The sequence below is a fragment of the Myotis davidii genome, unplaced genomic scaffold, assembly GCF_000327345.1.
Source record: "Myotis davidii unplaced genomic scaffold, ASM32734v1 scaffold205, whole genome shotgun sequence".
NCBI classification, from domain to species: Eukaryota; Metazoa; Chordata; class Mammalia; order Chiroptera; family Vespertilionidae; genus Myotis; species Myotis davidii.
In genome coordinates this window covers 585,663-602,951 of record NW_006297573.1, presented here as the reverse complement: position 1 = coordinate 602,951, position 17,289 = coordinate 585,663, and the positions used below count along the sequence as shown (strand labels likewise).

The 17,289-nt window shown below is 49.1% G+C and overlaps 1 protein-coding gene across 3 annotated transcripts in view; it reads left to right on the top strand.

Moving 5' to 3' along the window:
- The first annotated feature begins 1,847 nt into the window (after positions 1-1,847).
- The window catches only part of KANK4 (KN motif and ankyrin repeat domains 4), a 43,344-nt gene continuing 27,902 nt past the window's right edge, over positions 1,848-17,289 (top strand). For 2 of the 3 annotated variants that reach the window (XR_001515444.1, XM_006773217.2), the window contains exons 1-3: positions 1,848-2,156; positions 8,630-8,717; positions 15,142-17,055. Coding sequence is in view for 2 of the 3 variants with exons in the window: in XM_006773217.2 (XP_006773280.1) it covers positions 8,702-8,717; positions 15,142-17,055 (1,930 nt within the window). In the remaining variant the exon portion in view is untranslated. Of the gene's footprint in view, positions 2,161-8,629; positions 8,718-15,141; positions 17,056-17,289 lie in introns of all 3 variants that reach the window. The other variant, XM_015570150.1, reaches the window with a different exon arrangement.

The window sequence follows — 17,289 nt, the reverse complement described above, 5'->3', positions numbered from 1 at the left end:
ATTCACCTGCATCCCAGTTCAGGCCGTCTGGCTTAGAGGAGAGGGTATTCGTTGGGAGACAGAAAATCTGGGTTTGAGTTGAGGCTTTGTCATTTTTTAGCTTCGTAACCTGGGAAGCAAACTTCGTTTCCTCATCTGGAAAATGGAAGGAAACATTCCCTGTTCTGGTCACCTCCTTGCCTGACCAGACAGTTAGAAAGGCAGGAGAACCTCTCCTCCTCGTTGAGATGTGGGCGGTCAGCACAGTATCTGTGTCTCAGCATCTCTGCGAGGCCCACAGAACTAAAAGTGTTACTTATCTCCAGAAAAAGGTCTGGAGACATTGGGGTGTGTGTGTGTGTGTGTGTGTGTGTGTGTGTGTGTGTGTTTCCTGTGAGTCTTCTGTCCTACCAGAGCCAAGCAGATGAGCCAAGCTGATCAGTGGCACAGTTGGGGGGGCTGGCATTTCCTTCCCTCATGCTACTATCTTTTCTAATCTTATGAGAGGCCTGGAGCCTGATGGAAAAGCAGAGGTGCTCGGTGGTACGTGAGGCACTTGTGTTTAGAGACATCGGTTTTGTGGATCAGTTCAGTTTCCCGTGCTTTGTGGAGCATCTAGTCTGACACTTGTCAGGGAGACAGACACAGAGGCAGCAACGAGGGTGATACCTGCTGCAGGAGAGGGCAGACAGGAGCAGGGGAAGCGGGGGAGGGATTGAGCAGAGCTTGGAGAGCAGGTGGGAACTAGCCAGTGTGCCCACAGAATGTTGGGTCTTGCAAGAAAGAGGCAGCTCTGGAAGTAAGCCTCTCACCTGTTTGTCTTGGATGAAGAAGGATTTATTCTGGGAGAGGAAAAGAGAACGCTTATCTCCGTCATGTAGTACACCAGAGGGGAAGCATGAGTGGCTGAAAAGTCATGGGGGCTGATAAAATGGAGAGTTGTTTTTCACTGGCTTCCTGGCAAAATGTCAGAGGCGTTCTCTGGCCAGTTTGGGGGGGTTATCACTGACAAAATCTATCAGAGAGGCTTTGCTCTTTCAGTATATTTTTTCACAGAACCTCAGAGTTTAAAGTATATTTATGATTTTTTAAAAACCCTGATGGTTTGCCCTGGCTGGTTTTGCTCAATGGATAGAGCGTTGGCCTGGAGACTGAAGGGTCCCAGGTTCGATTCCGACCAAGGGCACATGCATGCAGGCGGCAGCAGATCAATGATTCTCTCTCATCATTGATGTTTCTATCTCCCTCTCCCCTCCTCTCTGAAATCAATAAAAACATATTTCTTTAAAAATCCTGATGCTTTGGTCCATGTACTCAGTTAACATAGAAAAATAGGTTTAGCATTTGAGAAAACGGGACGTTGGTGTTCCATAGCCTTGTCGGTCACATCACCTGTGTCCTTGGGTAAGTCTCTCAACCTCTCTCTTGAGTGAGAGGCTCTAGAATCTTTCTTTCAAGGAAGAGGAGCAGTGTGATCCAGGGTAGTGGGAACCACAGAGAGTCCTACCCCAGGCACCTTCTTTTTCATCCAGATTCCGCCAGGGAAGTCACTGAGACTGTCTGTCTGTCCTTTTCTTCCTCACCTGTACAATAGGGTGCTCACCCTTCCTGGCTGCCTTACCGTGAAGGTAAGTGCTTTCCAGCTTTCCTGGGCTGCATGCAGGTGGCATTTCAGGGTGACACGCAGCCCCTGGCATCAGGTTCGGCGTGGGTTAGACAGGCATCTGCCCCGGCCTTTGAAAGCACATCTCATAGGCGGTGTCTGTGAAGGTCAGAGCTGCTTCGACATGTCTTACTAGCCGGGCTTTATTTCCTGGGACAGCCTCCTTTGGCTGGAGCCCCAGAAGGTCAAGGGGACAAGGTCTCTATACTCCTGAGCCTGCCCACGGGAGCCCAGACCATCTCCCGGCCCCCCTTTTGACTGCCCCAACCCCCCTGCCGCTCCTTCAGGTCCAGAGGTGGTGCCGGGTTTGGAGAGTCTGCGCCTCTGCGCGGTGCTCCTCACCCGCCTCTGCTCCCGAGCTGCGGCGGCGGCGGGCTGGCGGGACTCTCCGCGCCGCGCCTGCCTGGGGCACCGAGACCTTCCTCCTCCGCAGCTGCCTTCTCCCTGCTCCTGCGCCCGCCTCTCCCTGGTGCGCGCTGCAGTTCGAATCCGTGCCTGGAGCTGGATCCGTACAGTAGGTACTTCCTTGCCTTTTTTTCCCCCCCTCTTTTTTTTCTTTTCTGCCAGAATTGGGTGCGTTTCAGCGCTCGGGCAGCCGAAGCCAGAGCTGCCAGGGGAGCTCAGTGATCACTGTTTCTGTCCCCTGCGCTGCCCCACGGACTCCCAGGCACTGAATGATCAGGGTAGCGAGCGGCCTGGGGGTTGCTCTGAAGCTTCGCAGGGTGGTGGGACCCCAGGAGGGCGGCGGGAGAGGAAGTTTCTCCAGCAGAGCGAGCCGGGAAGAAGGAGATGCAGGGAGGGCTTCCACTCCTAAGGAAGCCGCGTCCTCATTAGCAGCAATTTTGCTAATGAGCCACCTCAGCTGCAGGAGGAAAGGCAGCCTTAATGATCACCTCCCAGGCCAGCGCCTCGCTCTGGGGGTCGGGGAAGAGGAGTGTGTGGTTTCGGTGTCTTTCCATGTGTCCCTCCGAAGTGGCAGCAGCTGGGAACTAACTTTCCCATGGAAGGACCTGCGCGTCTTCCCCCTTTCGGCGAGACCCAGGTCTCAGCTCCTCGAGCCTTGAATTCCTTCCTGACCCCGCTCCCCTCTTCCCGGAGGCGAAAAGGAAGTCGGGCTTTGCTTTTCGAGCAAGGTCGCAGATCACCTGACCAAACCCTGGAACAGCTGGGCAGCCGTTGCCACTGTGCTCAACTCCCCAGCCGCCGGCCAGGTCCGCCCCGAACCTGGCTGTCCGGGAGGAGCCCCTGCCTCCTGCTCCGGGCTGTGGCCGTGGCGGGGGGTGGGTGCCAGGGAAGGTGATGTGGCCACTGCTTTGCTGGTGACAGTTTTCTCTTCTTCACGAAGCTCCAGATTCCGCTGCTGCAATGCAGGCAAGAATGACAGACGCTGGCCGAAAAATGTGGGGAGGGAGCTAATGAGATGGTGTTCGTGTGTCATTCAGTGCGCACGAGTTCTCTCTTTGTTTCCTGGGGCGGTAGGAAGTGAGCCGGCGGGAGAACTCAGTTGGCAGAACCTTTTCCAGGAGCGCACGGGGCTGTCCGGGCTGCAGCCCTCTCGCACTGTGGTCAGATGCCGCCTGCTGTCCCTTTAGCACAAGGGACATTTACCCTTCGTGGCGCCGGGCCCGGGAGTGGGGGAATGGGGAGCGCTCCTCATTTTGGCAGGACTGGTGCGAGGTTTGGGAGGAATCTTCTTTGGGAAAGGGTGCTTTGTCTTTGCAAGTGATCCTGTGTGCGTGGATCAGCAGGGTCGCTGTTTGGAGCGCTACCTTGCTAAATATTTGACTTTGTCAGGTTGACTTCTCCAAGAATTCTCGTGGCAGCAAGGCTGTGCTTTGAGCCAACGTTTCTTTTCAAGGAAATCCAAGGTGCTGTTTATTTTGGCTTGCAGCCTGTTCTGGGATGAAATACAGCATTTTTATTATTGCAGAACGAAGAGAGGTTTGAAGAGAACAAAAGCACAGAGCTAGGTTTCAGTTTCTGAGCTAAGTAAAGGAAGGCTTCTTTGAATTTGGGCTTGAAATTAGAAATGACATTGAAATGGCATCATAAAAGAAATACATGTGCAGAGGGAGAGCCGGGGAGTCTGTACTGCAGTGGGGCCGACCGGGGGCATGCTCCCCGGAGTGGACCCTACTGGAGCTGTTTCTAACGTGGCCTGGTGATGACACCTTGGGCCCTCTGCCAGTGACTGCCTTGGTGGCTTTGGCATGGGCAGCCTCATTCCCCACCTCTTCACTGCCCGTTGGCTTTGAGAGGTCATGTGGAGTGAGGGCATCACACAAACTCTCCTGCCCCTCATTAACTGGGTAACTTGGTATGGGCCACATAGTCTCTTTGTGCCTTTGTTTCCTCATTTGTAACTTGGGGATGATACCCTGGCCTAAGGGCTGCCACCCGTTAGGATACGGGAGTTGGGATGGCACGGGGAGAGGGTACAGAAATGAGTCCTGCAGGAATTCTGACCTTCGCTAGCTTACGGATTAGTAGGGGAGAAGAGCTAGAGAGAGATAAAGCTGTGTGTACTCAAAACATCTAGAACACTGAGCTGATGAGAGTGGTTGGGGCCTAATTGGGCATCCTTGATCCTGGGATAGGCCCATAAGCAAATGAAAAGTTACATAACAACACCAGGTATTACAAGGTTCTGAACACGGGGGATACAACTTAATAGAACAAGGAATAAGTTGCTCGAGGTCAAATTTTTAAATGTTTGAGAAGGTTGCAAAATTTCATTTGAAAGATGAATTCTGTCCAGCAAAGCTATTTTCATATTCTGTTGTAATGCAAACAAAGCCATATGGATTGATGGGGCAATTATTCCTCAATTCCACTCACCTAACCACATCAAACAGCCCACTCATTCAAAGAAACTCCCCTTAGCCAAATTCCAAGCTGTCCACCATAAGGATCATGGACCAGAGTGGAGAAGCCTGAGGTGGGTGGGGCTGGAAGTGGCATGATGTGGGCATGACAGTCCCCTCTTTTCCTTCCCGTGTTTAGAGCCCTTTAGAAGTGAAGCTTGCTGAGCCCTCTTCTTCAGAGAGTTGGATGTCAGCTCCATTTCATTTCTGTAGCCTTGGAATGATTAATTTTACTAAAATTTAAGTCAGAGAACTATTGGAGTTCTCAAATATTACAGGTTGTGTGTGTGTGTGTGTGTGTGTGTGTGTGTGTTAGTGAAACTTGATCTAATGTGTGCTGCATAATCATTTGAAACCTTTGATCTGATACATGAAGGGCTGAACACAACTCTAGCCAAAGGCAGGGAGTGTGCTTGAATTCTCGGAGGTGGTAGTGAGTTTGTGCAGCCACAGGCCCATCTGCACCCAGGTGGCCCCCTCCTACTCAGGTGGAGCCTTGTTGCTTGGTGCACAGCCTTGGAGAAGCAGGTCACGCCGTTGGCCAGGTGGCCTCCCAAGAGAGCAGTTACTTCTCCGTGCCCAGAAGGGGTTTCATGTTCACTTGTGGGAGAAGAAGAGAAGCATGGAAGTCAGGAACATTTCCCCTCACACAGAGAGCTAGGAACCAGTCATAGCACCGGGTTGGCTTATAGGGGTGGACAAATGTCTGCAAATCACTCCTGTTCCCAGCACAGGTTTGGAGTCAGTTAGACTTGAGGATGAATTCTGCTCCAGTATTTGTTTGTTATGTTACTTTGAACAGGCCTGTAAACTCTCAGCCTCAGTCTCCCTATTTGAAAAATGGAGACAATAGTAATTCTCTTGGGGTTAGGGAATAGATTGCATGAGATAATTTATGTCAAGGGCTCCAGGCTCTGCCTATAGCTCAGTAATGTTATGGGGTGGGAGGAAGAGGGGAGCAAAAAGGAGAGGAGAAATTGTGATGATGGAGAAATAGGCCAAAGGGCCAAGCTTAGGGCTGTGTCCTCACCCTTCTCTTCCCCAGGCTTCACCTTGAAGCTGCCAAGCCTCTGGGAAGCTCCACCACTGGCTGCAGACTGTGGACATGCAGCATTGAGATTGGTAGTAGTGTCTTCTGCTTGGGAACCTTCTCTTTCTTTTATTTATTTAAAAATTGTATTTATTTTTGAAATTGAGATATAGTTGACATAGAACACATTGTACTGGTTTTAGGTGTATAACCTAAAACATAACAATTTGATATATGTATACATTGCAAAATCATTACTTCAATATATTTAGTTAACATCCATCACCACCATAGTTACAATTTTTTTCCCTCATGATGAGAACTTTAAGATCTACTACCTTAGCAATGTTCAAATATACATTACAATATTATTAACTACTAGTGGGCCAGTGCATGTATTCGTGCACATTGAAAGGAAATTAATTAGAAGAAATATTTAAAAATCGCTATTTGTGCCCTAGCCAGTTTGGCTCAGTGGATAGAGCGTCAGCCTGTAGACTCAAGGGTCCCAGGTTCGATTCCGGTCAAGGGCATGTACCTTGGTTGCAGGCACATCCCCAGTGTGGGGTGTGCAGGAGGCAGCTGATTGATGTTTCTCTCTCATTGATGTTTCTAACTCTCTATCCCTCTCCCTTCCTCTCTGTAAAAAATCAATAAAATATTTTTTTAAAAAATCGCTATTTGCCCTTTCTCTATAATACAAGTGTCAGCCATGATCGACAATGAGAGATCGAAACACAGGCATGCAATTGGCACCAGTGAGAGCCTTATATGTATCGCACATGCATGAGTCAACATTTATTTTTAAACTAGAGGCCCGGTGCATGAATTCATACATGGGTGGGATCTGGCCGGACTGCCCGGATTCGGGCCGATTGGAGGCAGGGCCAGCCAGGGGGAGGGGCCATGGGCAGTTGGCCAGCCAGCCTCGCCCCCTGGTCAAACTCCCAGTCAAGGGGACAATTTGCATATTAGCTTTTTATTATATAGGATTGCCAGTGCATGTCATATGTACCAGCCGGCCAGTCAGTGGTTGGATGGATGGACAGTAGATCACTTAGCCTTTTATATATAGAGATGGTCACCATGCTGTACATTATATCCCTAGGACTTAGATATCTTACTACTGGAAATTTGTATATTTTTACCCCTTCACACATTTCATCTGTCCCCTACCCCCTGGCAACCACCAATCTTTTCTCTATTTTGTCTTGTTCTTTAGATTCTACATATAAATGAGATCATACAATATTTGTCTTCCTCTGCAGGATTTACTTTGTTTAGCATGATGCCCTCAAATTCCATCCATGTTGTCACAAATGGCTAGATTTTCTTCTTTTTATGGCTGAACAATATTCTATCGTGTGTGTGTGTGTGTGTGTGTGTGTGTGTGTGGTATATATGTACATATACCACATTTTCTTTATCCATTCATCTATCAATCGATGAACTCTTAGGCTTTTACAGAAGTTTTTCTTTCTAATATGAGTGACCCTCTCTCACTCCAATTTAGAACCTCCTTTCCCCTAATTTCTCTACTCCAGCTCTACGCTGCCCCTAAACTTAAGTACTTATTGCCTCAAAGCTAAGCAAGGTGCTCAGTGTCGGTGTTCCTTCTGCAAGGAGTGCGTTTGCCTACAGAAACCCTGCCTGACCTTCTGGGCTCGGTTCCACCTGCATAAGGAAAGGCCCTTCTCGCAGCTACGAGGATCATGTTTGGGAGGAGCCAAGGCAGGAGCAGGGCCATGACTTCTTTCTCATGGAAAGGTGTGTGGCCCGGCCAGTGTTGCTCAGTGGTTGAGCATCAACCTATGAACCAGGAAGTCACAGTTCGATTCCCAGTTAGGGCATATGCTGGGTTGGCAGGCTCTATCCCCAGTAGGGGGCATGTAGGAGGCAGCTGATCAATGATTCTTTCTCACCATTGATGTTTTTATATCTGTCTCCCTCCTTTCCTCTTTCTGAAATCAATAAAAACATATTGGAAAAAGGGAAGGAGGGAAGGAAGGAAGGAAGGGAGAGAGAGAGGGAGGGAGGGAGGCAGGGAGGAAGAAGCTGCACAAAACTTTCTGTTAGGCAAACTTCAGACTTCCTCTTATTTGGCAGACCTGATAATTCCCAGCCCTCTTCTCCAGTTTACTTGTTTGTCCCCCTTTTTTCCATCCTGGGTTGCTGGAGGCCATCTTCCTCCTTCTCTCACTCCCTGTTTTCCCCAATCTTTCCCTCATCCCTGCTATACTTTTCTGGTCTGAGTGCACTGTAGAGCACATTAAAATTCCTAAAACAACCCAGTTTCCACTGCTGATGTGCCACAGATAATTCATTATTAGGATGTGTGTGGAGTTACAATCACTCACAAAAAACAATTTTCTGGGTGATTTATTATAATAGGGACAGAAGGCAGGTTGTTTACCATTTGAAGAAAGAGTCTGGGGAATGGATTAAAACTTTGGGGAAAATTTATGATCAAACCTCAAGGTGCCCTAATTCAGAGTCAGGACAGTATGCTGCTTGAATAGTGACTGATGGTTTCTGGCCACCTAGGTTGCACTTCCCCTTGTTCGGCCCATGGCTGGAAATCACCTCTAAGTATGAGCTCCTACTCAGCACCTACAATGATCTCATCTTTGTCTCGAATCTGATTGGAATGTCATAGTTCATTAGCAGGTACTCTGATTCCAGCCTTTTCATTAAATAGATTATAATGATTTTACCATGATGGGAGTGGGGTGGGGTGAATAGATTTCAGCTTATGCAAAGAGCAACGTGCTGGTTATCAGAGCCCTGGGTCTGGCCCCAGCTCCTTCACTAATACACCGCTGAGAGGCCCTGCATCAAGCAGTTAACTTCCAAGTCTCAGTTTCCTCATCTGCCAAGTGAGTAGGCTGGACCAAATGCTTCCTTTGGTGTCAACCATTGCTAACGTTCCCAGGACTGGAATCTAGGGTGCATCCAGGCATCGTTAGAGGGCTGTGAGCTCATGGGCACCCCTGGGACAAAGGCAAGGATGGTCATTACTTTCTTTGGTGCTGTGTTCCCTCCATACTTATTTTAACTCTAATGAGACTCTCCACTTTTCTATATTTCTTTCAGAACTGTCCAACACATTGGGCAGACTTCTCGGATGAAGAGCGCCTAAGAGACTGACGGTCAGCATTTCCTAAGATGGAGAAGACAGATGGTAGGCAGGCTGTTTTGTATCCTTGGTTTAATGCGAGCATTTGAGTTGGAAAGGGATTGTTTCTATACATCCCAGAGATAGCCTGTAGGAGGCCTACAGGAGACATTCCCCAAGCAGGTGCTGGGAGACCTGAACCATGTATTTCAAGTATGAATAAGAGAAGTTGGTAGGGAATGGGAATGAAGCCTTATGTTTATATCTGACTAATGTAATTTTTGGAGTGTTTTCTCATCTTTTCCAAGCACCAAGAAGGGAGTAGCATGCTCTTACTCACTGTCCTCATTTTATTTTACTTTAGTATATTTTCATTAATTTTATGAAGAGGGAGGGAAAGGGATAGTTAGAGATGCTGATGAGAGAGAAACATCTATCAGCTGCCTCCTACACGAACTACACTGGGGATCGAACCCACAACTGAGGTACATGCCCTTGGCCAGAATCAAACCTGGGACCCTTCAGTCTACAGGCCAATGCTCTATCCACTGAGCCAAACCAGTCAGGACACTGCCCTCATTTTAGAGTTGAGGAACTTGAAGTCTAAGAAAGAGGCACAATATGGTAAAATTCATATCTGTGAGATTTTCCAAGTCATTTAATGTCTCTGAGCCTCATTCTCCTCATGTATTAGTTAGCTTTGCTGTGTAAGCAAACCACTCAAAAAATGTATCGACTTAAAGATATTTATTATTTGTCAAAAAGATTCTGGGCTGTGATTCTGTCAGGGCCAGCTTGGCTGAACTTTGCTGGGCCCACGTGTCTGTGTTCTTCTGGGTGATTTGGCCTCATGGTATAGAATGGCCACACTCACAGGCCTGGTGGATGATATGACCCCATGTCACCTGGTACATTGTTGGTGATTTGACAAGGATCTCTCTGTCCAGCAGGCTAGCTGGGGATGGGGGTGGGGGCTTTTTCACATGGTGGCAGAATGTGAACAGCAAGAACAGATCCCAGTGAGCAAGTGATTTTCAGTCTCTGCTTATGTCACATTTGCTGTTGACCTATTGGCCAAAGCAAATCACAAGGCCAAGCTCAGGGTTAGTGTAGGAAGGGAGTACCCAAGGGTGGGGTATCATTGTTTTTGCAAACAGTCTATCCATAAGCATGTATTAGTACCTATTCCACAGGGCTGGTAAAGGACTAAATGAGATAATATAAGATTGGTGCGTAATACTATTTAGCACAATGGATATGTCAATGAATGTCTCGATGGATGTTCCCTTCGTCCCCTCCCAGGAAATTGGCAGAGGGTCATAAACTGGATCCCGATGATTTGACTTCTAATGAAAGGCTTTTTCCAGATCACCAAATGTCAGGAAACAGGAGAGCCTATATTCTTCCTTGAATCACATGGCCCTTCACCGGTGCAGGACTTATGGACCAGACAGCAGCTCCAGCCCTGCTTCTTCTTTCTTTCCAAATGCACTCACCATATATTTCAAGAGTCTGCCTTTCTCCCCAGAGAGCGACCTTCTCAGCGCATCCCTGGGAATGATCCCACAGAACACCAACTAATTCCCTGAATGCCCCGGGGGCCTGTCATTTTTACTGCCTCATTTGTCCCTGCTCAGCACCCTTGAGAACTACTGCTCTCCACGTGATTAACCACAGCCAGCTCAAGAAGGGCACCCCTCCCTTCAGGCACACACATCTCACACAATAAAGGCAGAAGAGGGAAAACATGCCGTTGCTGTCTCGGCCTTTTGAAGTGGCTCATCTAATTCCCCTTCTTTCCATCTGTATTTCTGGCCACTTTCTAGTTTCTGTTTTTCCCATTTCCTTTAGAATCTGAGAATAGGCTTTTGGACTTTCTTTTCTTGCTTTCAATGCCTCTGATTGGTTTGCTCACCTGCCAATCTTTTCTTTGTCCCACAAGGTCAATACTGTGGCCCCTCCCTCTTTCCTTGTCCCCTTCTAATGAATGCCCTTTCTCCTGTCTGTGTGTGACTCCTAGGCTCATGACTGTGTTTGCAGGTCCTTCCCAGGGGTCTAGTGATTGGGTGTGCTTTCAGACCAAGACTCTGTAGGCTTTGTAGGTAGCTCTGAGCTTCAACTGTCTTACTTTTTCTTCTCCCCTCACTCATTTTTCCAGTTTCTTCAGAATTATTTTCTTGGGCTCTCTTGCCCTCTTGAGGCTCTAGTCCTAACACAGAGTTAAATATTCCAAGGAGAGAGCACATTTTTAGCCAATCCTCCCCTGCCTATCCTTACCTTCCGGCCCCTCTGTGGAGTACCTGCGCCATGTTCTCTACCGAATTAGTGCCAGTGATCACAACTCTGTAAGGTAGGCATTAGTGCCGCCATGTTACAAATGGGGAAATTGAGGCAGAAGGAAATTAAGTAATTTACTCAGAATTACAGAGATAAGAGATGACAGAGCCAGGCCAGTTTCAAATCCAGCCAGTTTGGCTATGTGTTGGTTTATTTGATCTGAAATTCATTTTGAGCAGAGGCAGTCCTTGTAATTAATTCTTACCCAGGCCAAATGCCCAGAATTCTGAGCTCCTGCATACCTGTCACCAGGTAGAATTAAGAGGAGCAGAGCTTAATGTGAGCATAGGTCTCCCAGCATATCAGATCGAGCTCCCTCATTCAAGGGCTGGCATTCCTCTTGCACTGGGAGAAAGAGAAGGCACACAGAGTGGCAGGTGGCAGGCACAGCAGCACAACGGATCACGGTGTGTGTGTGTGTGTGTGTGTGTGTGTGTGTGTGTCCCCTAGTGATAGCCCAGAGTGCTAGCTTAGGAAAGCACCTATTAAGCCTGTCATCCTGGATAGCTCTCAGTCCCACAGACTCCTTTGGTTCCCCTCTGCACTCTTCCCCTTAAGGAAGATTTTGCCTTTGAATCTTCTGTTTCCGATTTGATACTATTATTGTGTTTGTGCTCTGAATCTGCTCCGAGAGGCCCCTGGGTAAATTAGTGCATTTCTACTTATTTGAGGCAAAAAGAAGATCAATAATGTAACCTCTTTTTTTTTTTCTTAAAGGAGAGTTATTTGCCTTCTGGGCCATAAATCTCTCCCCTTAACTTTAGACAAATATCTCCTCTCTGATTTGGCCTGTCCCTGTAACCCAGGAGCTGCTGGGTGCACCAAGAGGCCTAGGATGTTGCAGAGTGCAGCCTATAAAGCTAATAGGGAGCAATTGCTCTCATTTCCTGAATTTACCAGTGTGCCTCTTTGGGGGAAAGCAGGTTGGTAAAAAATTGTGTTGGTAAATGTGAACTTGTCTGGAGCTTTTGGGGCTGGAGTCATGTTTAGTCCTTATCTGCCTGGAGTCTAGATGTCTGCCAGAGAAGCTCTGGAATGAGGACCATCCGGGTATTTGCACCAATGCTTTATTCTGTTCCCTGCTGCGGTTGTGATGTAATTACCCACAGGCCCTGCAGCTTTGCGTAGAATTGAGGCTGGTAGGCGTGTCAGTGTTCATGCGTACAGCCTTCATGTGTCTATTGGCTTCCTTTAGTTCAGTGGAGATAACTATACTTCCCAAGCACAGAGAGCCACCTGACAAGCATGTGACTCCTACCAGAAGGAGAAGTCAGACAGGCATGTGGGAAGAGCTCAGCTCCCATATGTCACCCTCTTAGGGGAAAAGCAGCTCAAAATGTGCCCCGGGTAACATCATTCGCACCTTTTCTTTAACCTGCCCTTTCCCTCCATTGCCTTACCTCTTCTCACCTTGGCCATGTCAGCAGTTTCCCAACTGTCTTCAGGCCTCTGGTTTGTGTTTCATCCCCTCCTCTGTGGGAATGCTCTTTGTTGACATGCATACAAGTTACTCCATGATTGGGCTCTTACTGATCTCCCCAAGTTTGTCTTTTTCTACTCCCCACATGATAAGTTACAGCCATATCGACTGCAGTTACAGAACCCTGAATTACTGAGAACTTTTTGCATCTCCATGCCTTTGCACATTCTCTGACGTATGTGTAGGATCTGCCCTGGCTATCTATCAATGCATAACAAACCACCCAAAACTTAGTGGCTTAAAGCAATCATGTATTATTAACACAGGTTCAGCTGAGTGGTTCTCATTTGGGGTCCCTCCTGTTACTGAAGTCAGGTGATGGCTGAGGCCAGAGTCATTGATGGCTTTTTTATTCATGCCTGGCACCTGGGCCAGGCTGGCTGGACCAGCTCAGGCTGGCTAGGTGTCTCTCTCCTTATCTCCTCGTGACCTCTCTATAGGACTACTTGGGCTTCCTCACAGCATGGCCATCTCAGGGAAGTTGGACTCCTTACATGGCAATTGGTTTTCACTGAGAGTATATTCTAAGAGACCCAGGCAGAACTTACAGGCTTCATATGACCTAGCCCTGGAATTATGTCAGCATCATTTCCACCTTCTCCCACCCCCCAACAGGCCAGCCAAGATTCAAAGGGGTGGAGAAATAGACCTCTCAGTGTGCGATTTTCTTGCCTGTCTAGAGAGGGTAGAAATTGACAGCGGCCTTCTTGGAGATAAACAGCTACAATGTCTTTCACCTCTTGTCCTGGCAAATTGCTATTTGTTCATTTAACACCAGTCATATGTCATGACTTTTGTAAAGTCATCCCTTTTCTACCAAAGAAGAATGAACCTCTAAGTCCAAGAAAAGTATTTCAGAAAACCTGGGAAAATAAGTTAGGAAGGAAGACTGTTCCATGGTTATGCATCTGTTACCATTCTTGTCACACTGCGTTGTACTTGTTGGTGTTTCTATCTATGTGGCCACACATTTTTTTTTTTTTTGAGGGCAAGGCTATACCTGATTCATCTCTGTGTCCTTAGGATTTAGCTTAGCAACCAACATGTAGGTGCTCAATAAATAGTGATTGAGGTAAGTGAATTGAATTATTGCTATTTTGTAATTTTGCCCTCAGGGCCTATTACTCTTAGACCTAAGCGGTCAGTCAGTCACGAAGAATCTACAGAACTCCTGTGTACCCAGCAAATCAGCCTCCATTATGGGGCTTCACTCCTCTATCTCTGAGGCTTCCACAAAGATAACTACAATATTGAGCATGTGTTGAATGTTTAGCCTGTGCTAGGTGTTGTTCTAAGCACTTCATGTATAGTCATTCATCAGTCCTCACAATAATGTCATTTACCTATTATTCCCATCTTATAGATGATGAGACAGGGTTGGGGCTAGGAATTTTCCCCAAGGTCACAGAGCTGAAATATAGACCAGGTTCTAGAGTATGTATTCTTGGCCTCTGTGCTCTCCACGAATGTCCTGCCCTGAACTCAGCATTTCAGAGCATGTTTAGCAGAATGTCACAGAGATAATAAAGGGTGTCACATGAGCAACATCAAAAGGACAAAGGCTATTTCACCTAAAGAAGGAGCCACTTGGGAACAAGCCCCTATGGATTCAAATACTTGAAAGACTGACTTGTTCTCAGTGACCTCTTTTGGAGTCATGAAAATCAGTGATGGCCCAGCCAGTGTGGCTCAGTTAGTTGAGCCACATCTCATGTACCAAGAGGTCACCTGTTTGATTCTTGGACAGGGCACATGCCCAGATTGTAGACTTGACCCCCAGGAGGGGATGTGCAGGAGGCAGCGGATGGATGCTTCTCTCTCATCGATGTTTCTATCTCTCTCCCTCTCCTTTCCTCTCTCTCTAAAAATATAAGCATATCAGTGTTGCCTTGGTGTGATCAATTGTCTGATGTCCCCTGAGAGTTTGGGCTACCCTGAAAAGTCATGAGTTCTCCATCTCTTGGAGGATGTATGCCAATGTCCCTTTTGACATTATATGTCCCTTTTCCCTCACCGCCTTTTTTCTAGTCTGTGGCATGAGTTTTTGAAAGTGAAGTTCATGTTTGTTAAGCACTAAGAAGTTTTCAGATGAAAAGGAGTATGGGCTGTGCGTGATTACGTGTTCCCGTGCTCTCTGATCTTCACCTAGAGGCTCGGGCGTCTGAGGAAGGTTAAATAATGCAGAAGGCTAAGTTTGATGTCTCTGCTTGTATCAAGGTTTACTAGTACCTATTTGAGTAATGCAAGGTTCTTTAATGTTGAGACAATTATATAGCTCATCCTTTGAAACTGTCCATATTCATAATTGCCAATTAGCAGCCTGATTTGGCAAATTCCTGGCCACTTTAGTTCGGCAATTACATGACTCAAACCCCGTAAAACAGCAGGAGACGATTTTATTTTGCCGGTCTGCAGGCCGATCCCACCGAAGTAACTGAGTTGACCTACTGCAAATTGGAAACTATTTCCTTACGTGTTTCCTTGCAGACTTTGGCTAAGTACACATTGATTTAATAACATGGTTTCTTAGCACAGCCAAAAGACTGTGAGCATCGCAGCATAATTTAGAGGCTGGAACATTCGGGAGAAGTCAAAATCATAGCTATCAGCCCTCACCACCTGTAATTCTTGTGAACATTGTGCTTCCCTTTTTACATGCCTTATGTCTTCCAGCCAAAGACCAGTCCTCGCAGGGGGACGAGGAGAAAGGCCCTCCAAAGAGCCTCCCCTACTCCGTGGAGACCCCATATGGCTTTCATTTAGACCTGGACTTCCTCAAGTATGTGGATGACATTGAGAAGGGAAACACCATCAAGAGGATTCCTATCCACAGGCGGGCCAAGCAGGCCAAGTTTAGCACTTTGCCCCGAAACTTCAGCCTTCCCGACAGCGGGGCTCGCTTGCAGACTGCTCTTTCCCACCAGACCTGGTCCCCGGCGGTGTCCCGGAAGGTGTCGCTGGGGACCGAGGAGCAGGCCCAGTCTCTGCCGCCTGGTGAGCACCCCCAGGCCTCCGCGGGTGCGAGCGAGGGGAGCTACCGCAGGAAGGCCCTGCTGGCCGAGGCCGCCAGGCAGCTGGAGGCGGCTGCCCCCCGGGACCCCGAGCTGACCTCCGGGAGCGGACGGCCCCAGCTTTTGAGAGCATCGAGCATGCCAGCCACCCTGCTGCAGAACAGGGCCTCGGAGGACCCCAGCCTGACCTCAGGGCCCCCCGAACCTCCCGCCCTCCCTCCACTTGCGGCTGAAGGCGCCTTTGGCCCCGCGGAAGGATTTGTGGGTGTTCACAACTCCACCCCAGGAGCAGCAACCCAACCCCAGGGCCGAGAGTTCAGAGACCTGGTGCCGGGGGTTCCGGAGCTGGTCCGGGGGCGGGCTGAGCCTCCTCGGGCTGCAGAAGAGGACCCACAGCACCCGTCTCTCCCCAGGCCCCGCTTCTCACCCCCGAATGCACTGGTCGTTTCAGAGGATGCAAAAGACGAACTTCACCCCAGAGGAGCAGAGGTGGTGTTCAGCCCTGGCTGCCCGACACCCAGCCCCCCACCTCTGCCATCACCCATCCCTGAGACTGAGCTCCCCCTGGAAGAAATCGAGCTCAACATCAGTGAGATCCCGCCGCCGCCTCCCGTGGAGGTGGACGTGAGGAGCATCGGCACCCGGGTCACGGAGGAAAGCCTGGGCCTTGCCCCCGCGGATCCCGGCAGCATCTCCAGCCTGAGGCAGCAGCTCCTGGCCCTGGAGGGGGAGTTGTCTGGGAAAACAGAGGAGCTGGCCCAGGTCAGAGCTGCCCTCCAGCAGCAGGAGGAGGAAATCAAGGCCAAGAGGCAGAGGATTCAAGAGCTGGAGTGCAGGGTCGCTCAACTGGCAGAAAAGCTTAGCCAGGAGACCACCGAAGACACTCAGGGCCAAGCGGATGCCACGGTCAACACTGAGCCTCTCCAAGGACTCCTGACCAGGGAGTCGTGTGACAAGAGCATTGGTGTTAACCTTCTGAGCAGCACGGAATCTGAAAGTGGGGGGGCCCCAGGAGAGGAGAATGACCTGTGTGGGCAGGACAGTCATACACGGCGGGATCAGAGCCCAGTAGAATTTGTGCCACCATCCCAGCTGTCACTGCCACAGGACCTCGAGATGGTCCTCACCTCTTCTTTACATAGCTGCCTCTCCACTGAGCTCAGGATCGAAGAAGCAAGCTCTGAGCAGGAGGGAGACCCTCAGGTGGGAGACAGGGATCTGGTCGGGGGAGCAGGAGACTCTTCATGCAGCAGCGACATAAAGGCGCCCTCAGCAGGGAGGGAGGCCAGTTCAGAGCTCCCAGGGAAGGAGGGCCCAGGAAGGCCACCCAGCTCGCCCACAGATGCCACTATTGGGCAATACGTTAAGAAGATCCAGGAGCTGCTGCAGGAGCAGTGGAGCTGCCTGGAGCACGGGTACCCGGAGCTGGCCAGCGCCATCAAGCAGCCCGCCTCCAAGCTCAGCAGCATCCAGCGCCAGCTCCTGAGCTCCCTCAACCTGCTGCTGTCCGCCTACTCCGCCCAGGCTCCAGCCCAGAAGGAGTCCCCGGCCCCCTCCTCCTCTCCACCACCAATGGGTAAATACTGGTGCCTGAGACAGGGAACCATTTCTCCTTAATGGGACAAGCCAAAGAGGAAAAGGCTTTAATTGCATGCATATGTTTTTAAAAGATTTAAGCACCTCTGGGAACCTAGTGTTATAAAAACTTACCTATGTAACAGTGGAAGCTCTGTGCCCCTATTCGTGTCCATGCTCTGAGGTTAGGATTGACTGCAGGATGTACAGATATAGTACAGGGCACAGAGATGCC